Source organism: Osmerus eperlanus, chromosome 14 (assembly GCF_963692335.1).
Source record: "Osmerus eperlanus chromosome 14, fOsmEpe2.1, whole genome shotgun sequence".
In the NCBI taxonomy this organism is placed as follows: Eukaryota; Metazoa; Chordata; class Actinopteri; order Osmeriformes; family Osmeridae; genus Osmerus; species Osmerus eperlanus.
In genome coordinates this window covers 6939112-6960456 of record NC_085031.1, presented here as the reverse complement: position 1 = coordinate 6960456, position 21345 = coordinate 6939112, and the positions used below count along the sequence as shown (strand labels likewise).

Sequence of the window (21345 nt, the reverse complement as noted above, 5' to 3'; positions counted from 1 at the left end):
GCATTTTTGTTGTGCTACACTGGTAAAATCAAATTGAGATGCCCATTAAGAGAATACGAGAAAGGGGAAACATGTATTCCTTGACTGATTTTTGTTTGGTCATTTATGTATGTAAAAAGACAGCTCACTTGGGTGGTTTATGACTCATTGATGGGAGTAATAATCGGATAAAATATTCAAATCTGGCAACCCTTGGTTGTATCCAGTCATTTGCAAGCATGGCGGACGCGTTTGGAGACGATTTGTTCAGCGTGTTTGATGATGAACAAACTTCTTCGAGTAGTAAAAAGTCTACTCAGTCAGCACCGCTAACGGGGTATGTATGGTGCAATTGCATTAAAGGAATTAAATTGAGCTCAGACGTTACAAATAATTCCAGACTGAATTGAGAGGACCGTTGCCTACACACTTGCTAACTGCTAATGCTAACTACCGTACAGTGCTACCTAGCCAACTTGTGGGAGACGTGAATGCACAATGATACATTAAGCAGATTGTGTATGTAGATAGTACAGTTATGGTTGCTGAAGACCTTAATCTATGAATTTGGTGTGGCCCGCATCCCCGGCAAGACAATACTGTATTGAGGTTTGTTATGAAACTTGTTCCTAACAGGAAAGCAGGTGAGAATCTTGGGACCAGGGACAAGGATGCGTCTTCCCCACAGATGAAAAGAGAAGCAGACACAGATGGAACGGAAGAAACGTTGTTTGGGAAGAAGCCGAAGTTGGATACAGTCTCCGCCGAGGAGATCAAGTAAGTAATTCACTACTTTACCACTCCAGCTGGAACATTCTTGCTGCTGAATCTGCTACTGGTTCTTAGTGGTGTCTGTATTTAATTGGACGTGTAACTGCTTTCTGAAACCAATATTGACCAGAGAGGGACTGTGTTTTTCCACCAGCTTGGCGGACCTGATGCCCAAGGTGAAGGTCCAACCCGTTGAGACTGTGGAGGGATGCAACCACGAGGTACATCATGCTGTACAAGCTCTCTGGAGGATGCTGTCAAGTCATTCTTAACTCGAGACTGAATAAGATCTTTGAATTGAAGTTCACCAGTGTAGATGTGCTGTAGGACACAGCTCCTGTGAACCTTCAGAGTTGCTGTGTGAACATGCAGTTCTTCTCCCCTCCAGGTGGCTCTACCTGACAATGAGGAGTACACCCCTCTGAAACCTCGTGTGGGAAAAGCTGCCAAGGTACTGTCACTGTACTGTCCTGCTCTCTGCTTCCCGTGTCGTTATACAGGGTCACACTGCCCACTAGAGTCTCTCTGAGTAGAGCCTCAGGTGACTGGTCTCTGAGTAGAGCCTCAGGTGACTCTAGTCTCTCCCACAGGAGTACCCCTTCATCCTGGACCCGTTCCAGCGCGAGGCTCTCCTCTGCATCGACAACAACCAGTCTGTCCTGGTCTCCGCCCACACCTCTGCAGGGAAGACCGTGTGTGCAGAGTGAGTGGAGCACATCCGCGTGGAGCACATCCGCGTGCATCCTCACACCAGCCAGCCTCTCACGAACGCACCCACTGGTGTCCGGAGCTTTACTCATATCTGCCTGCCTCTCGCCAAACCCTCCCCCCCTCCAGGTACGCCATCGCCCTGGCACTCAGGGAGAAGCAGAGGGTCATCTTCACCAGCCCCATCAAGGCCCTGAGTAACCAGAAGTACCGGGAGATGTACGAAGAGTTCCAAGACGTGGGCTTGATGACCGGCGACGTCACCATCAACCCCACCGCTTCCTGCCTCGTCATGACAACGGAGGTATGATTGACGGCTGCATCCAGGTGGGCTGTATAAGCGCCGCCCTACGTGACGAGACCCAGCTGTGACTACAGGTCCCTGAGCTGTGAACTGGACTGACCTGATGACACTCAGTCAAGGATATGTTTTTGATTGTTTGTTTGTGGTTCCAGATCCTGAGGAGCATGTTGTACCGAGGGTCCGAGGTCATGAGAGAAGTCGCCTGGGTCATCTTTGATGAGATCCACTACATGAGAGACGCAGGTGTGAATACACACTCGCTCACACACACTCTGGGGAGAACGAGGACACAGAGCAACTCCTTTATGTTTGGAGTGATTTAGAGCCCCGTGGCCTGAGATGTGCTGAAGATGTAGCCCGGGTGTAAACAACGTGTGTGTGTGTGCGCTTCCTGTAGAGCGTGGAGTTGTGTGGGAGGAGACGATCATCCTGCTTCCTGACAATGTCCACTATGTCTTCCTGTCCGCCACGATCCCCAACGCCAAGCAGTTTGCTGAGTGGATCTGCCACCTCCACAAACAGGTGCTGGGAGGGAGCTCTATGTAGGGATGAAGAGTTCATGTCTGGTTCTGTCTGGAACCCCTCCAGTTGTGTAGTGTTCTCATGTGTCCCCTCTCTGCCTGCAGCCCTGTCATGTGGTGTACACAGACTACAGGCCCACACCCCTGCAACACTACATCTTCCCTGCAGGGGGCGATGGACTCCATCTGGTGGTTGACGAGAACGTAAGGCGACGCATTGGAGCGCGCGTACACACACACACATGGATAGGTTACTCTGATGAGAGAATGCAGGATTACTAACCCTCCATTATTTAACGTGTATCTGTGCACAGTGACTCAGCGTGTTGCCATGGTACTCAGCTAAGTGTTCTCTCTGAGTTATAAACCAGTTCAGGGACTGCCATCGATTACACGGTGTCTCGTGTCTGCAAATTCATGACAGCATGCCGTGTGTGTGTGTCTGGGGGATGGATGTTTGGCGTGCAGTGTCATGTGTCCTCGTCTGACCCTTTGACCTGTGCTCGTCTACTCTGGTCTGTCAGGGGGAGTTCCGCGAGGACAACTTCAACACGGCCATGCAGGTGCTGCGGGACGCCGGGGACTCTGGGGCGAGCAGCGCGGGGGGCAAGTGGGATGCCAAGGGGCGCAGAGGAGGAACCAGAGGTAGGGGGAGCCAAACACTAGGAGGCGTCAGTCACCAATTAATCTAATGTACCGATAATTCAATGTGTGTGTGTGTGTCTGTCTCTCAGGACCCTCCAATGTGTTCAAGATAGTGAAGATGATCATGGAGAGGAACTTCCAGCCGGTAATCATCTTCAGCTTCAGCAAGAAGGAGTGTGAGGCCTACGCACTGCAAGTGTCCAAGCTGGACTTCAACACAGGTAAGCGACAAACACACACACACTCCCACATGCCTCTGGCCTGAGCTGGAAGAGTTAACTGAGTTTTTACTGCTTGAGTGTTGACACCACACATTTCTCACCACGCTTCACACTGTTGTGTGTGTGATGTGATTAGCTACATGTCCAAACAGGCGGCAGACAGACTGAATATGGCGGTTCTGCTGCAGGTCAGCTGTTCACAAACATCTCCAGATGAAGAGCATGCTTGTTCAGCCGAGGGGGGGGGGGGGGGGGGGGTGGATTTGGATAAAATCGCTAAATAAACGTATTATTATTCTTATCATCATTACTATTACGTTATCCATGAAAGGAGAAGGGGTTAGGGATGAGAAGAGGGAGGAGGATCGGGGGGCGTCATCTTTCCTCCTTCTGTTATGATACAGCTTCTGAAGTGTTTATAGAACAGGGCGCCAGGATATTAAACACACACGGGAAGGAAACATTGCCATTTTTACGTTTCAGAGGATGAGAAGAAGCTGGTGGAGGAGGTGTTCAACAACGCTGTGGACTGTCTGTCTGATGAAGACAAGAAGCTACCTCAGGTATGCCAACCCCCCTCACACATGGGTTTGTTTTACTATCCTTGTGAGGACCTAAAATTCACTCTCATTCAATATCGTGCTAACCCTGACTGCAATTGTAACCTTAACCCCCCCAAACCCAACTAGAAATACCACCTGAATTGGTGAGGCCCAAAAGAATGTCCCCACAAGGTCCATTTTCTTAATGTTTAACTACCCTTAGCTGTAAACGTAGAATACACACCCCCAGTAACAAGACTATGTTAACTATTAAGGATCTGTTTCCACCCTCCATGTGTATTCCCAGCTGTACTGTGTGTCTGCAGGTGGAGCATGTCCTGCCACTGCTGAAGAGAGGGATTGGGATCCATCATGGAGGTCTGCTGCCCATCCTGAAGGAGACCATTGAGATCCTGTTCTCTGAAGGCCTGATCAAGGTGAGGCCCCTGCCTGCTGACCCAATACCTGCTTTGACCCTACCTGGTCTATGTCTACTTGCTAGCTGAATTTCACCCTAACTGGTCTAACCATGCCTGGTTAGGACCCCATCTTGGGATAGACCTGACCTTTGACCCTGTATATGAGGTACTCTTAACAGTGTTGTCTCCCTACTCAGGCCCTGTTCGCCACGGAGACCTTCGCCATGGGGATCAACATGCCGGCCCGCACTGTGCTCTTCACCAGCGCACGCAAGTTCGACGGCAAAGACTTCCGCTGGGTAACTGTGCCTGCCATTAGCGCACCTGCGTGTGTGTGTGTGTGTGTGCATGCTGTCATGTGTGTGTGCAAGGCTTTATAAGGCCGTGGACTCTTGCTTTGACGTCAGATAAACAGCCAAGTGGAGTTTGAGCAAGGAGGCTGTTGATCAAAATCTCACTCTTACATACACACACACTGGAATGTTCCCTAGTTCTGTGTGTTCAGCCATATTCCCGCCCAGAGGAACGTGCCTGCAGCTAACACAGCAGGATTTACAGTCATAGCAGTGTTTTAGTACCCTATGTGATTTAAGACAGAACGCTGTGTGTGTGTGTGTGCGCAGATCACGTCTGGGGAGTACATCCAGATGTCTGGGAGAGCAGGTAGGAGAGGCATGGACGAGAGGGGCATCGTCATCTTCATGGTGGATGAGAAGATGAACCCAGCCAAGGGCAAAGAACTGCTCAAGGTAGGGTGTGTGTGTGTGTGTGTGTGTGACCATGACCACTTGGGTCAACAGGAACACACTTCTCCTGGCCTGTAAAATCTCCATCCACTTAGTTTGAAAGTCCCTTCAGTGCAAACAAGCATCCTTCAACCCCAGTGTCATGGTGTATTCCTAACATGCTCTCTCCCCCCCCCCCACTGTCCCTCCAGGGTGCAGCAGACCCTCTGAACAGTGCCTTCCATCTCACCTACAACATGGTCCTCAACCTGCTGAGGGTGGAGGAGATCAACCCCGAGTACATGCTGGAAAAGTCCTTCTACCAGTTCCAGCACTACCGCGCTGTGCCTGGGGTGGTAGAGAGTACGTACATGCAGCTCTCCACACACTACATACTACCCTCCACACACTACATACTACCCTCCACACACTACATACTACCCTCCACATACTACATACTACCCTCCACACACTACATACTACCCTCCACACACTACATCCTACATCCTACATGAGGCGTCCTAGTCCAGAGTGGGGCCACATGTCGCCAAGTTCACAATAGAGAAAGTGGTGTGTTGGGAGTGTTGCTACAGTGTCAGGCATGAACGGATCGGGTCATGTGTTAATGTGGTGGTGTTGTTGTTGACGGGTGCAGAAATGAGTAGCCTGGAGGAGCAGTACAATGCCATCCAGATCCCCAACGAGGAGAGTGTGGTGACCTACTATAAGATCCGCCAGCAGCTGGCCAAACTGGCCAAGGAGATTGAAGAGTTTGTCCATAAACCCAAATACTGCCTGCCCTTCCTGCAGCCTGGTCGCCTGGTCAAGGTAGCGTGCAAACTAACATGTGACCCATACATGATAACCCCCGGGTTCGATGAGATGTTGTAGATGAAGAGAGATCTTGTGCTTGTTCCTCAGGTGAAGAAGGATGATGCAGACTTTGACTGGGGTGTGGTGGTCAACTTCTCCAAGAAGACCAACGTCAAGGTGGCCAATGGAACACATCTTTCTTCTAGTATTACACACGGTGAAGGGCATGAGATTCAGTGTGTGTCTGTGTGTGTGTGTGTGTGTGTGTCCAGGTGGTCTCGCCAGAGCAGGACACTCTGTATGTGGTGGAGGTTCTGGTCCACTGCAGCAAGGAGAGTGTGAAGAACGCCTCCACGGAGGCTGCCAAGCCCGCCGGGCCGGGGGAGAAGGGCGAGATGCAGGTGGGGCTGTCCCAGCAGAGTCCATCCCTCTTCCTCCTCCCCCCTGTGCTGCCATGACTCGGAATGTGGTTGCGTTTTTCAATCTGTGCACTTCCTTGTTCCTGGTCAGGTGGTGCCGGTGATGCTCCACCTCCTCACATCCATCAGCTCCGTCCGTCTCTACATCCCCAAAGACCTGCGTCCCCATGACAACCGGCAGAGCATGCTCCGGTCCATACAGGTACCCCTCCCTCCCACGCGCGCACACACACCCACACACACACACACACACACACCCCATTAGGTCCTTCCAAAATAGCAATGCCCTCACTACATTGTGTGTCCGCATGCACAGGAGGTACAGAAGCGTTTCCCTGACGGCGTGCCCCTGCTGGACCCGGTCGATGACATGGGCATCAAGGACCCCGCCCTCAAGAAGGTCATCCAGAAGGTGGAGGCCTTCGAACACAGGATGTACTCCCACCCCCTCCACAGTGACCCCTCCCTGGAGGGGGTCTACTCCCTCTGTGAGAAGAAGGCTCTGGTGGGTGGAGAAGTGTGTGTGTGTGTGTGTGTGAGCGTGCGTCCATACATACATCTTATCACTATGCACCAGTTGTGGGAGTGCCAAATTTGATTCATTGTTTATAGACCTCTAAGGTCACTTCCTGTTGGCAGGTTCTACACCTGGCATAGAGAGCATAAACACAGGAAGTAGGGTGTGTTACTTCCTGCCTGGCTTCCCCAGAGTATCACATTTGAGACCACTGGAAGCTTTGCGCGTGTGTGTGTTCTCTCTGACAGCGAGCAGCCTCAGCTAATCTCCGTTAACCAGATTGCTTAATTTGATTGGTGCTGACATGGGATTAGCACCTGTTCTATAAAAACCTCTTCTATCTGTCATCTGGGATTTGCTAATCCACCCTCCTCAACACACACACACACACACATAGTAAACAGTTGTTTTCTACAAGAAGTGCGCCTCCAAGCTTCACCCATCGTAAAGTCAGGTGACAAGTGTCTATGGGTGAGCGACGTCATCTTTATTCAGACAACACACAGGCTGTCTTTGTAGCGATTGTGTGAGCGCGCGCAGACACGCGCTCACACGTCTGTGTCGGGTTGGTAGACCGGCCTCGGAAGACTGTTCTAATGAGCATTAAAGTGGATAATTGTCTTACCCAGGGACAGTGTGCATAGATGTGTTTATGGGCTAGACAACCAAATGCAAACACACACACCCAGAGTGCCTCTTGTTATGTCAGAAGCATCACGCGTGTGTGTGTGTGTGTGTCTCAGATTGCCGGGGACATCAAGGGGGCCAAGCGGGACCTGAAGAAGGCCAGGACGGTGCTGCAGATGGACGAGCTCAAGTGCCGGAAGCGCGTCCTCCGCCGCCTCGGCTTCGCCACGTCCTCTGATGTCATCGAGATGAAGGGCCGCGTGGCGTGCGAGATCAGCAGGTCAGGACGGCCCTCTTGGACCGACCGCTCCTGGTGGGGCAGTCCTAACCAGGGGTTGGAGTCCTGTAAACCTGACTGTGTGTGTGTTTTCTCCCCAGCGCTGATGAGCTTCTCCTGACTGAGATGGTGTTTAACGGCCTCTTCAACGACCTGACGGCTGAACAGGCCACCGCTCTGCTCAGCTGCTTTGTGTTCCAGGAGAACGTAAGACACACACACACACACACACTTCCTCGCTGGAGCACTGTGATTGGACGTCAGGAGTAGGATCTCGTTGATTCAGACTAACGGTAGATCTTCCCCAGGCCCAAGAGATGCCCAAACTGACAGAGCAGCTGGCCGGCCCGCTGAGACAGATGCAGGTAAACCCCGACACCACCATGACCTCGCCCTCATCACCACACTACCCCTTCTGACCACCTGACACATCCTGGTCTGTTCCCGTTGGTTGTCAGGAGTGTGCCAAGCGTATAGCCAAGGTGTCTGCGGAGGCCAAGCTGGATGTGGACGAGGACACGTACCTCAACCAGTTCCGCCCTCACCTGATGGACGTGGTGTACACCTGGGCCAACGGCTCCAGCTTCGCCCAGATCTGCAAGATGACCGACGTCTTCGAAGGTAGGCTAGCAACCACCTACCTTTTACATGAGTGTGTGTAATGTAATTTGCAAGCAGTATAATCTGTGTGTGTGTGTGTGGGTATATGTGATCTGCAGGCAGTATAATCTGAGTGTGTGTGTATATATGTGATGATTAGGCAGTATAATCTGAGTGTGTGTATATGTGATGTTTAGGCAGTATAATCTGAGTGTGTATATGTGATGTTTAGGCAGTATAATCCGGTGTATGCGTCGTCTGGAGGAGCTGCTGAGGCAAATGTGTCAGGCTGCCAAGGCCATCGGCAATACAGAGCTGGAGAACAAGTTTTCTGAAGGTAAGATCACTGATGGGTCAGTACTGGGGGTCTAGGGAGAGATCCCTGTGGGAGTGTCATGTTTACTATTTCTCTACAGGTATAACCAAGATCAAGAGGGATATCGTATTTGCTGCCAGCCTCTACTTGTGATTGGATTTCTCATGCTGGCCTGCCTCTTTGATGGACTCTGCAAGTCTGTGATTTGTGTTGTTAAGGGATACTCTTTATTGGTTGGTTGAATGTTCCTCTGGTCTCAGAAAAAAACAACCTGAACGACATTTATTTTCAGTTTTTAATTTGTTTATGTTCAAGAGCATCAATGGCTTTGTCCACTTTGTTCTTCGTCCAGAAAGCATCAAACATCAAACATGTACATAATTTTAAAATTTTAATAAAAAAGTCTGTATAGTGATTTCTTTACCCATGCAGATGAAGTAAAGTATATCTGAGTTGTGGTTATTTGGGTGTGGCTTGTCATGGTGGGTTAGCTTACACAGGACACAGCTGGCAGTAGCAGCATTCAGCCAAGGCAACCAGGGAACCAGTTCCATCCTGTTCCTACCTCCTCACCTGTACACTCACCTGGAGCAGCCAGGGCCTGTCCAGACAAGGCTGGGGGGTGGAGTCAGACTGGACATTAGGGGTCTAATCTCTACCAGTCAGTCCCATGCAAAGGAACTGGGGTGGGGGGGGGGGGAGTGTGCAGGTCAGGAGTTTGTGAGGGAGACAGAATGGAGCTGAGTATACACAAAGACCTGCAGGAGAAAGTTTGTCTGAGATCTGGTCTGGGGTCAGTTTACCATGGATGTGGAATCTGAGCTGAAGTTGCTACAATCTAGATGTGATGGGTTGTCTCAAAGGGAGGAAGCTACTGTGGCTAATATTAACTGCTCGCTACTCTAGAATCTGTCCCCAGACCAGAGATTGATTTACCCATTGCCCCTCCCCATAGAAAAGACAAAAGCACAAAGTAGCATTACATTCACAGGTCCCCGGAGAGGTACACCCACCCTTCACCTCCCTCCCTCCCCCAGTGGTCCAAGCCCTTAGTGGGTGCATGCAGTAAAAATCTTCCCACTGGCACAGCAGCTGCATGCCATAAATGGTTCCTCCTTCCCAGCCAATCATAGCTTAGTTAGGACTTTCAAAGTGGTTTCCATTGGTTGGTGTCTCCTGGAGCGTGGCGTGGGGAATCTCCAGCTCCTTCTGAGGCTCCACTCTCTTCCTGAAGAAGTCCGACACGCAGAAGACCTGTGGAGAAAAAAAAAAAAACAGATTTCCTTCAACTGAGCTGCTTGAGGAGATCCAAGCCCTCCAACCGCAACACAAACTGGACCTACTTCTAAACATGTAGACTATAGAGAGGATTGACAGATGAGCAGGGAGGAGGGGAAGGTAGGTGTACTGACCACCAGGATGGCCATGAGTGCCCCCTGCACCAGTCCAGTGAGCACATCGCTCCAGTGGTGCTTGTAGTCCGACACCCGGGACAGCCCCGTGTACACGGAAGCCGCAATCAGGAAGAACTGGATGGTGGGCCGCAGGAGCCTCGCCCAATCAGCTTGCAGCCTGGCCTGGAGGTAAAGCTGTGGGGAGGGGATGAAAATGGAGCTGTGTGAAGAGGAGTTTGGACGCATGTCTTGGGTGTGTACAGAACAGTGTCAAGTGTGTTTAACATTTTCAGTTACATTTTCACTTCAAGCTAAACAACTAAGGGGGGGACAAATGTAATTATTCTTTAACCCCCTCTTAGTGACATCAGAGAGGATTAGGCCTTCTGTGGTGGGCTTGTTTCCTAGGAGTGTTTTGCAGTGGCTGCAGATCCCAGACCACATCCTCTACTCTTCTGTCCCCACACACATATTTACACCTGCAAGCACTGCGCTATATGCTGTTCTAGTGTTAGCATATCCAGTGCTGTTCTAGTATTTGTGTGTCTAATACTGTCTTACCTGCTGATCTAGTGTCAGTATGTGCTATGCTGCTGTTCTAGTGTCGTTGAGGAGGCAGTACTTACAGCCAAGAAGAGCATGCAGTACATGGAGAAGGAGGAATGGCCTGAGTAGAAGGACAACCTGCAACCGACAGAGATAGGCATTATGGGATAGCTGTAGGTTGGAGGGAAACAACCATTGGACATGAGATGCTAAGGTGGCTGTAGAGCTAGACAGATTTCTTCTGTCCTCTGCTTGGGCCTGGCCTGGTAAGATATATTAGACCAATTGTTCTCACTGCACAAATGGGTGACTACACACAGGAAATGGGTAAGGTCAACTGACAGAATCATGGCATGGGCAGATTGTTCATAATTTTCCAGGTTCAGTTCAAACAAACAGTTTCTATGTTGCAAGATATTTTCCTGTTTGAAGTTAAGTCAATGCTTTTAATTAACATGAATAATGTGTAACATAACAAAAACCATCTCCAACAAATGCAAGCAATTGATGACACGCATATTTAAGGGGATTCATTTAATTGCTATTCACTAAATATATCTCCCAACATCCGATCTAAACCCAACATCAAATCTGGGAAATCTTAATGCTGAGCCCTGTCCTGATAATGTTTCAGAAGATGAAGTGCAAAAATAACTGGTTAAATGTACCACCCGTACAGCCGACAGTCAATTTCATCATTATGGACAGTAGAAACAATAATAATCAAATAAAGTACTTTCAGGTCAATGGTTTTTCCCTGACTATCGAGGTTTTTCCATGACTGTTGGGACCCTGGTCTGTGTGTGAGAGTGTGTGTGTGAGTGTGTGTGTGAGAGTTGCCAGGGCTAGGGGAAATGGGATGTTAGGACAGCGCTGGTTTGAAAGGGTGGGTCCTCCCTATCCTGCGGGCCCCTGGGGCTTCCTGTTTATACAGGCAGCACTACACTGGCCTGACGGGGCATCCGGACTGAGATGACTGATAACAAACACAACCTCTCTCTCTTACGCACACACAGTGCGGGATGGCATTATTTAATGGGTTAGGAAGACATTCTAGAAGGGTTCTATTTAATTCCAGACACTCCTCACCTCCTGACCACGCTAGTCTATCATACACATCTACTTCATCTCTAACATTACGATGATAGCATTTAAGACGTGGAACTGCATGTCAGTGAATGTCACCTCACTATATTAAATTTCAAAACATGATGCAACTGGTTTCTTGGCGAGTCACCATGTCTACCACTTAAACCACGTATGCAGTAATTTTATACAATGGTGCATTCCATATGGAGAGACTTGTTATTAATCTGAACACCGGTCTGCAGGTACACACCCACACATTAAGCTCTAACAAGCTCACACAGCAAAATCCTGAGGTTATTCTGACCAGCTCTTTTCACCACAACTTTGACCTACTAATGAGTTCCAGGCAGGGTGTGCAGCACCCACCCAGGTAAACATGACCTTCAGAAGCTAGGGAGAAACAGGGAGACTCCCACAGGCCACCCCCACCCTGGCCACCCCAACACAGTCCTAGTCCTTAGTTTCCACGGAAACTGAACCCACCTGCCCTCATTGGACAGCCTCTGGTCTCCAGTGCAGGTAAAGTCCTCAATGTAGGCCCCCGCAGTGCAATTTTTCAGGTTCCAATCAGGCTTGCACACATCCAGAAAGTGAGGGCGCAGCCGACCAATGGAGTATTTGGCGATGTCAGTCAGTGATTGGCTCATGGCCGCCCCGAACAGGAAAGTTCCGATGGCCTTATAGAGACAGGCCATGTAGCTGTTGCTGAAAGAGGACTTGGACTGGATGCGCTTCAGATGGACTGAGAGGCACTCCCCAGCGATCATCTGCACCCATGGAGGACAAGGGTGAGAGGAGGAGGGAGGGAGAGAGGAGACAGGAATTAGTGTACAGGTCTGTCTGACCTACACAATCACCTACACACAATATTTGTTGTATTAGTCATTCACATGACATTGACTAACAGTAGTAGATAATAATAAGAGTTTTAGGTGAAATATCCTGACATAGGAGAACAGTCAGTTCCAATAAAGTTTGTGTACTTCTAAACAGGCGTGTGTGTGTGTGTGTGTTGTGTGTGTATGTGTGTGTGTGTAACAGAGCGAGATAGACAGAGGGGAAGCATCTGGAAAAGATGATGGACTACAGTTTGAGTTAGCGTAGTACTAGGGTTAAGACTAGGACTATGGTTAGTGCTAGGACTAAGGGATTAACAGTGCTACACAAAGCTCTGGTCCCCTGCCACCCTACAGACACCAACCAAACCAGATCCTTCAGTCTCTGGGAACTTGAGATGTAATGTTCTCCAAGTTTTCTGGATGTCTGGGTTCTACGAGACAAGACTATGTGCAAAGCAAGGATGTGCATGTCAGTTTTCAAATAGCTTTTACATGTCAGTATAGAATCTAGGAAGTGGGATTCTCTCCTCTTCACAGAGCTCACATCCTGCTTTCTCTTATACACACGTTCTTCAACACACACATAATGCCAAACACGCATGGTTGAATGGCTAGCTGACAGAATGGCTGGTTGGATGCGTATATGGGTGGCTGACTCTGGCTGTGTGGCTGGCTGACTGGCTGGCTGTTACAGTACATCCCGCAGATAGAGAGGTCATCTGTTTCAGGATACAAATGTGACAGACACTATGGCTCCAGCAGGCACAGGACGGTTACCAGTGAGGCAGTAAATGTTTGAATGGATGCAAAACATTATAAGCACTTGAATGATCATACAGAGTGATATCATGGTGGAGGCAGTTTTAAAAAAAAACGTGTCAGATCAATAGGGATGTTTATATGACACACAGAAAAGGGGAAGCCCCAGAACGACAGACAGCGATGAAGAGGGGGGGGGGTCAGGGAGGATTAAAAAAGTGGTTGTGGGCGGCGGAGGGTGGTGCGTTAAGAGAAGAAGAGGGGACTTACAGTGAGTACAGTGACTGGGATCATGACGCCCCCTAACAACTGATAAGTGATGGTGTCGTCCTTCAGTGGGTACTTGATGGAATCATCGTTACAGAAAAAACCCCGCCTGAACGGATCGTGTTGCAGTGTGAGTATTGCGAACGGCAGTCCAGCTAGCAAAGGGCAACGAGAGAAAACAGAAAATGAGTTACAACAGACACGCTCAGTGGCCATCGCCGACCCCTGACCTTTACGAGCGATGTACTCCAGCCAGCCTGCGGGGGGGACGACTTAGGGGGGGCTCTTAGGGAGAGCATGTTCGGAGTATGGCGATTGGGTTAAAAGGTCCCTTGTGAGGGGGGGGGGGGGGGGGGTTGGGGAGGATCAACTCCCAGGTAAAGAGACCCTGCTGAAGCACAAAACACCTTGTTAGTGAGTCGACGTGTTAGAGGTTACCAACAGGTAGATTAGTCAGCGACACATCCAGTGGACACAGACAAGAAGCGACTAGCAGCAAGACTGTTTCCTTCTGTCTACCTCCTTGCCTCTTCTGTTGGTCTGTCAAGCGAGATTTTTGAAAACTGTCATCAATACAGCACACACAGAGGCTAGATTTCAGCCCTCAACCCTGAATAGAAGTCAGAACTCTGGCTCTTCCACCACACACACACACACACACACACACACACACACACACACACACACACACACACACACACACACACACACACACACACACACACACACACACACACACACACACACACACACACACACACACACACACACACACACACACACACACACACACACACACACACACACACACGGAGAGAGAGAACATAGTGTGCCAGAACTGCTGCTGTCTCTGTCATTCTTTTAAATGGAATCTGTATCAAATTATTATGTTCCAGAGAAGTGTTTCAGCTATTTAGGGACAAAGAGATGACTGTGTATGTACTTCCTTTCTCCTCCTCAGTTCCTGGCTAAGTGGGAGGAGACCAGATTTAGTAAGATCCGACCATAACCCTAACCCCCTCTAAGATATTCACAGTCACACACACATACACACTGAGCAACCCTGAAAAAGCAGAGGCGAGATATGTGAGATACGTCAGGTATAAAAGGTCAAAGTGGTGGTCGCTATCTATAAATCCTCTTTCCTTTGACGTTGTGGCTTTATCGCGTGCAGGGCTGATGTGGCATCTCATTGTTTGTTGGTGGTATGTGGTTCAGTGTTGTGTGGTTAATGTTGTGTAGTGCTGTGAACACCTAAACTCAGTAGACATCCTTCTATATGTCAGGACATTTCAACCAAGGCTCAAACCAAACGAAAGGAGCCCTGCTGATTGAGCCTTGTTAGGCAGCAGCTGTTCATGCGTTGATTATCATGAAATATGTTAGCTATTGGTCAATGAGTGACAAGTTCTATAATTTTTTTGTTTGTTTTCCTTGGCTGGTTGTTGGCTAGCCATGCTAGCTGGCTAGTTTGCTACTCACAGAACTAATGGGCAGGGTAAAGCCCACAGTGTAGAGGACCGTGGAGGTGATGGTGCTGTGGTGAAACGGGTAGCTGATAGTGTCGTCATGACAGAAGAAGCCCCGCTGGTAGGGGCGGATCTTAGCCAGGTTAAAGGCTGCCAGGGGCATGCCCGCTGCCGAGGGAAAGAGGAGTCAGAGGTCAGAAATCAAACACACATGTAAGGGTCAAGGTTCAACCTAACACTTCAAAGGGTTGATGGTCTGTAGCATTGTTCTCTACCAGACTACAATCTCTTTTCATGAAACTGTGAATTTAAGTGTTGGAGTAAAATGAATAATAAAGAAGAATGCCGTTAAAAATACAAGACCACGATAAGCTTTTTCACAACACAAAAGTAGGCTACAAGAGAGATATTCCAGAAGAGAGACCAGACGGGCATTTGAGGGGGTTAGGACCAACTTTCCGAACATTATATAATCGCTACATGAAGAATGAGCAAACTGTACAAATATAATACTACTCTAGTAGGACATGTTATGTTGGAGCTATGATCACAGAAAATACTGTGCTCAAGTTCTAACAACCTAAATGGAAAAACACCATAAAGATAGCACAGTCCTGCTAATAGGCTGTGACAGGGCAAAGTCTTGGAGCAGCTGTTTCTGGTCTCTGATTGGCTTGTCCCTCAGCCCTTTGTTAAAGCAGGTGAAAGGCATGATGGGAAACAGACAATGTTTTTCATTCATGTCCATGTTGGAGCTTGAGGCCCCTCTCCACACGGTGCACAGAAGATAGACCGGTTATTGTGCTGTTTTCCCTCTCTCTCTCCCCAACACACACACACACACACACACACACACGATACTGGACCACCATTATCATATGTAGGAGACAGCAGCCTGGGTTTAACAAAGTCCATGACACTAAATACGGCATCCAATGTCAGCTGTGTGTGTGTGTGTGATCCAAATGCCAGACAGAAATAGAGGCAGGTGTTTGGCGTTACAAGTGTCTCCCATGTCTTCTGGTTCACTTCCTGTCAACACAAAAATACAGCCCTGTCACCATGGAAAAGTATGGTACAGGGTCTCATGTTGTCCCCCAGGGAATCCAACCAGGGTTCTAAGCCTTCAGATACATGTAGGGCTTTCCTCACTCAGGACCACCTCCTCCTCCTCTTCTGTCTCAGAGACACCCCCTCCTCCTCCTCACCAGAAAGGAAGCTGGCAGTAGCCCCCAGAGATGGAATCCACTGGACAGCTGCACTGCATTCTGGGATGCCATATCTATGACTCACTCCACCGTTCCATTATCATAACTAGATTATCCTTAGATTACACAGACACAGACACACACACAGACAACACAAGAGCCAGGGAAAAGGAGGATAACATGCTCAAAAGAGGAGGGAGAGGAGGAATAAGTAGGGGTGACATCAGTCCTAATTGTAGGTCGGAGAGGGTGAGAAAAGGTGATTTAGGGACAAGAAGGTAAGAGTTATTTAGAGGGTAGGGTGACAATGCGTTATGATGTAAATGTTTCCACCACACCTTAAGGATAGGCTGAACAGAAGAATTATACCTCCCTACGAAACAGAAGTCTAACTGCCCATTGACTGGCATTCCAATCTGATTCTCAGAGTTGTAGCGCACGCGTGGAGTTGGCCAACCTGATGCTGCTTAAACACACGCGCACACCTCATTTGTGCGGCGTCATTGGCGACGTAAATCGTCTGCTCTGCGCTGCATATCGTGTTTGCTTGACAGACCGAGACAGCTGATGAAATGCAAAACATAGGGCTACTCTTGGTTCGTGGCTTGGAAATGTGGATACTTTTTTATAGCATTCCAATCACCAAGTAAACATCCGAAGAACGCTTTATCTTATCTGCCCTTGTGAGTTGAAGCCTAACTGATCCTTTTCAGTGACCCGTGCTGTCAAAAAATACCCAGCGTTATTTATTTTTAAATCAACCAAAACAAACCGAATATACACACCGTTAAAAGAAACACATACCTAGAACTAGACAGGCTATGTCCAGCAGAATAAAGGGTATCCCTCTCGTCTCGAACATCTTTCCTTCTAGTCTTCGGCTCGTGGACTCCGCTCAGGATCGTGTCTGCTCCTCCTACTAGAGCTACCACTGTTGTCGTCGCCTTAAAGTGCGTTCTCAGCAAACAGCAAATCGCATTAAATCAACAACACTAAAGTCCATCAAAAATGAATATCCAAAAACACTTTAAAAATACTTAAAAAGCAAATGGCGACTTATTGTCGACGCACTAATTTTCGACTGTCAAGAAATGTGAAGCCGATCCCTTTGAAAAGGGGTAAACGAATCAACGCGAAATGCCTGCAAATGTTCACTAAAAGCGTCTACACAGGGATAATAAACTGAACAGAGATTAGGCCTAGGCTTCTGACATTTCTTATCGAGTGGCAGAGCCGACATTGACGAGGACTGCCTTTATCGGTTTGTGCACAGTGCTACGGTCGAGGATCATTATAATATGACAGGAGATGACGGAACAGAGCGCCGGGCCATACGACAGGCCGGTCGCTCCACCTACTATGGGTGCTTTGTGTGTGCGCGTGTGTGTAAATGTCTGTATAGTATGGTTGTGTGTTTCCTTTATCTATAATTTAAATGTATTTATCGTCAAGAAATAAAGGACAGCTTTTAATATATCCCATTAGCAGTCACAATAGTGATCCACTTTCCTTTTGTCCCATGTTAATTGATTTAATGTTGACTGTTTAACCCTCCTATTGTGTTCAAAAAGTGTACAACCTTGGTGTTCGCGGGTCAAATTTGACCCGTGTTTTAATACATTGACAAGCACTGAATTAAAGCTAAAAATATCATCCAATGAAATTTTTTATCTGCCAAGTAATATATTAGCCATCCATATCCATAATTAAATAGCCTATATATTACTTGAATTTATTAGCATGTGCACGTGTTATGTACAAAAAAGGCACAATTAATATTTTATTTGGTTATGATGTACAGAACAGGGAAATTATTTATAAGACCATGAGAACACACCAGGTAAGCATTGAAATGGCATGTGGCAATGTGGCAATTAATCTCCCTCTGACTTTTCACAAACACTAGTCTTCCCTCCATGTTGGTCATGTCAATAAGGATCTTTCTATAGGCTGTGAGATATCCTTTGCTCATGTTGACAACTGCAGTTCAGTCAAGACACATATAAGATTTTAGCATTAATTTATAACCATAGACATGGAAATAAGTTTGACTTTGGCAGAGTGGATGTATCTAGGTGTAACATAAATAGACTGTGAGGCAGATAGATAGTACATACAGACAACACAGGAGGATGTGAGTGAAAGACAGAGTGGGATGGGTGTGTGTGTGGGGCATCATAGTATTTGCTGCATGCTACAATTGAATTCAAGACAATACAATTCAGTGGCTTGAAACATAATTTGAATACTTTTACACAATATTAATATACTATTATTGTAGGTTTTTATTCATACTATTTATGTGTTGTTGACCTTTTAGTTATTTATGATGATTTGGCAACATTTACTGTTTATTTCCATGCTTAAACCACCCATAATTACTACAGACAACACCACAGATGTGACCTTTTTTTATAGGTATTAAAAAAAAAGAAAACTAATGAAATTTTGTTTAATTGTATTCAGTAGACCGCTGTGGAGGCATTAATGAACCCTTGTTTTACCAAAAAATTAAAGGTGTTTTTCATGCATCTAAACTTCCGTGGGTAAAATTTGACCCACACGCAATAGGAGGGTTAACAAGCAATATTACGCCATAGTTAACGGAAAATATAACACAACCTCTTAGATAAACGGAAATATCGCAATCCTAGAAACTGAACTTTTGACTGAACAATAATGTTGATCGGAAGGACCACAGAAATGCTACAAAATGCAGCTCTCTGCAGGCAAACAGTAGTCATTGCAGGACAAACTGGAAGGCTTATACTAGCCTACCACCTGGTGTCAATGAAGGGCAACTGATCGCTTGGGGTGAATGTTTGACACACACTGATGATTAAAACTGGTAAATGTTTTCGCTTTGTAATGTGTTATTTCAACTGTGTGAAAACTGTGAAAAAAACACATGAAGGAAACATATTTCTAAAAGTAAAAAACAAACGTACCCTGGACAGTTTCTGGAGCTGCTTCTTGCCACCCTTGATGGCCAGGTTCTCTGCCTCATCCAGACAGCTCTGTAGTTCTTTGACTGTGACCTCCAGGTTCCTTGTCATCCTCCTTGGCACCCCTCTACAGGTTAAACCTGAACTAAGTCCACTGACAACTTAATAAGGTCCTAATCATTACCAATGTTAAAATAGGGAAACAAATTTAAGCAAACCATTGTTAGTTCAATGGTTCAAACATCCCACACACAAACTGCATTTATACATATTCATGTATATTTATACATATTTAGTATCTTTTTGCATAACATATATGTATTTATAAATATAAATATAAAAAAATATAATATATATTTATATAAATACTGTATATATTAGACGCGACAATAATAATGACAATGGGGGAAAACAAGTAGCCAATGTAATTGTAACAAGAAATGTAACATCCAATCATGTACAATAACAAACTTGAAATATACACTGAAAGTGCTAAATGTTTGTTTCGTAAAATCTTTGGCCTTTTAACACCCTATCATCAGTCCAAGCACCAACAATAAGATGAAGGGCTTTGAAATAATACAATCTCTTCAACTTTCCTTTTAGGATAGGCGCACCTAAAGGTGAACACTTGCATCTTACTGCTCTCTCATTCATCTTGTGGGAAAGATAATAATGCTCCAAGTCATTCAGACTTTTCGTCAAGTTATTTAGACTTCTCTTCAAATCATTCAGACTTCGGGTGAAGTCGTCGTCATAATTCTTCTGGTTGAATTTCAAAGCAGCTAATTCAGTCCAACAGTAAAATATCAAAGTAAACTTTTCAACTGTGACTGTCTCACTGGTCTCTGTAACACTGCCCATGAACTGTGGGATGGAAGGGTTTGATAATATATATCTATATATATAACTGATGACATTCTAATATTATTTGCAGAAAGTTCAACACAAAATAACATGTTCAGGGCTGGAAAGTGACTTCACAACATTTGAGTTCATTGCATATTCAGTCCATCAGCTCTTTCAGACTCCCAGTGTTCCTTATCTGTCCACTAGATGGTGATAGTTCACTGCAGGTTATCCACAGCACCAACTTCACAAATCAAAGAAAATCCCATATCTTCTGGCCTTTCCTCACGTTCCCATGTTTAACGTTTATTGATACAACACATGTCTTTTTGTGGCTTTCTTTTGCCATTGAAGCAGTCTGTCTGAGTAGACCTGGGTCAGTCAGCCTGGGTCAGTCAGTCTGGTTCAGTCTGCAGTGCCTCTAAATAGGCCCTCCCCTGCTCCCTCTCCCCCTCAGGTCTTCTTGGAGCCACCCCTGGGTTTCTGCTTGCGGAGGTGAGCCTCTATCTCCTGTCTGAAGAGCAGCATGCCCAGCTGGCCGTGCGACGCCTCGTTCATGGCCTTGGACTGCATGCACATGCGGTACTGCTCCGGGGCCAGCTCGTCCGCACACTGCTTCTCATGCCACAGGTGGAAGAGGCCGCGTGACGGTGAGCGCACCACCAGCAGGTTGCTGTGGAGATACTTCCTGTACAGATGGACGTCCTCCCCGCCCCAGCCTTTGATGTCCAGGTCAAACCCACCTGGGGGGGGGGGGTAGTTTGAGTATTCTAATAATTACACGGTATTCGAATAAGTACTTCAAGATGTCATGCATTTGAAAGATGATGTGGTTTTGTGTTAGATGTTGTGTCAGACTTTGTGTATAATATGTGACGTGTTATGACATAAGTGGTCAAGAATGGTGAGGTATTGTTGTACAGTACAGAATACACATGCCTCAACTAGTCCGCTGAGACATGTTGCTGGGCATCCTCTGAGATCAGACCTAGTACACATCAGGCTGGCCTACACAGCATCACACGCCACGCTAAGCTGCCTCCACGACCTTTCCCTGTCTCCTACTCTCTCTCTTATCCCGCTCACTCTCTCATACTCTCTCTCTCCCTCGATCTCTCTCTCACTCTTATACTGTTCTCTCTCTCTCACACTTCCTGCTTTATCTCTCTGTCTTTTTCTCTCTCTCTTTCTCTGTCACAGTCGCTCTCTCTCCTCTCCCACCCTGCCTTCTCCCTTCCCCTCTCCTGTGCTGGGACTCCAGGGTCATCTGAAGCTCTCAGATATAAACAGGAAAGCACAACCCATCCAGATGTTGATGTGTTTACTTGTTGGGCTACAGCCTGAATAATGCATATCCCCACAGCAGACACTAAGCTGAAAATACGGCACTCCTTTCAACTACCTCTCTGTCTCAAGTGTGTGTGTCTGTGTGTTCAGTAACAAGGTTTCCAGACTAGTGGTTTACAGCTCTGAGTTCATCCATGGCTTGGAAAACATGGAAACATTGACAGAAGAAGGCTGTGATCATAGCCAGCATGACATGAGAGGTGTAGAACTGTGCTGTAGAGTGTGTGTG

The 21345-nt window shown here is 47.2% G+C and overlaps 3 protein-coding genes across 5 annotated transcripts in view; 1 reads left to right on the top strand and 2 right to left on the bottom strand.

The window, feature by feature from the left end:
- Positions 1 to 54: 54 nt before the first annotated feature.
- Positions 55 to 8858, top strand: mtrex (Mtr4 exosome RNA helicase). Its single transcript, XM_062478076.1, has 27 exons — positions 55 to 316; positions 616 to 756; positions 905 to 971; positions 1139 to 1201; positions 1341 to 1453; positions 1588 to 1762; positions 1915 to 2005; positions 2160 to 2284; positions 2389 to 2487; positions 2808 to 2928; positions 3018 to 3149; positions 3633 to 3712; positions 4018 to 4128; positions 4308 to 4409; positions 4734 to 4859; positions 5048 to 5198; positions 5491 to 5663; positions 5757 to 5825; positions 5921 to 6049; positions 6159 to 6269; positions 6384 to 6572; positions 7328 to 7491; positions 7590 to 7695; positions 7797 to 7853; positions 7947 to 8109; positions 8321 to 8425; positions 8505 to 8858. The coding sequence occupies exons 1-27, from the start codon at positions 219 to 221 to the stop codon at positions 8555 to 8557; spliced, it is 3114 nt and encodes a 1037-aa protein (XP_062334060.1). The 5' UTR covers positions 55 to 218; the 3' UTR covers positions 8558 to 8858.
- plpp1a (phospholipid phosphatase 1a) lies at positions 8683 to 17286 on the bottom strand. 2 transcript variants are annotated; one of them, XM_062478080.1, is made up of 6 exons: positions 16780 to 17286; positions 13302 to 13453; positions 11917 to 12200; positions 10425 to 10482; positions 9817 to 9993; positions 8683 to 9658 (listed from the first exon to the last, which is right to left on the bottom strand). In XM_062478080.1, the coding sequence occupies exons 1-6, from the start codon at positions 16835 to 16837 to the stop codon at positions 9539 to 9541; spliced, it is 849 nt and encodes a 282-aa protein (XP_062334064.1). In that variant the 5' UTR covers positions 16838 to 17286; the 3' UTR covers positions 8683 to 9538. The 2 variants fall into 2 exon arrangements, with proteins under 2 accessions (XP_062334064.1, XP_062334063.1); XM_062478079.1 differs by lacking the exon at positions 13302 to 13453 and adding an exon at positions 14781 to 14935 and having other exon boundaries at positions 16780 to 17284.
- A 2030-nt stretch (positions 17287 to 19316) lies between these two features.
- The window catches only part of csgalnact1a (chondroitin sulfate N-acetylgalactosaminyltransferase 1a), a 12391-nt gene continuing 10362 nt past the window's right edge, over positions 19317 to 21345 (bottom strand). For both annotated transcript variants that reach the window (XM_062478078.1, XM_062478077.1), the window contains exon 9: positions 19317 to 20512. In XM_062478078.1, the coding sequence (XP_062334062.1) occupies positions 20223 to 20512 (290 nt within the window). In that variant the 3' untranslated portion in view covers positions 19317 to 20222. The remainder of the gene's footprint in view (positions 20513 to 21345) is intronic.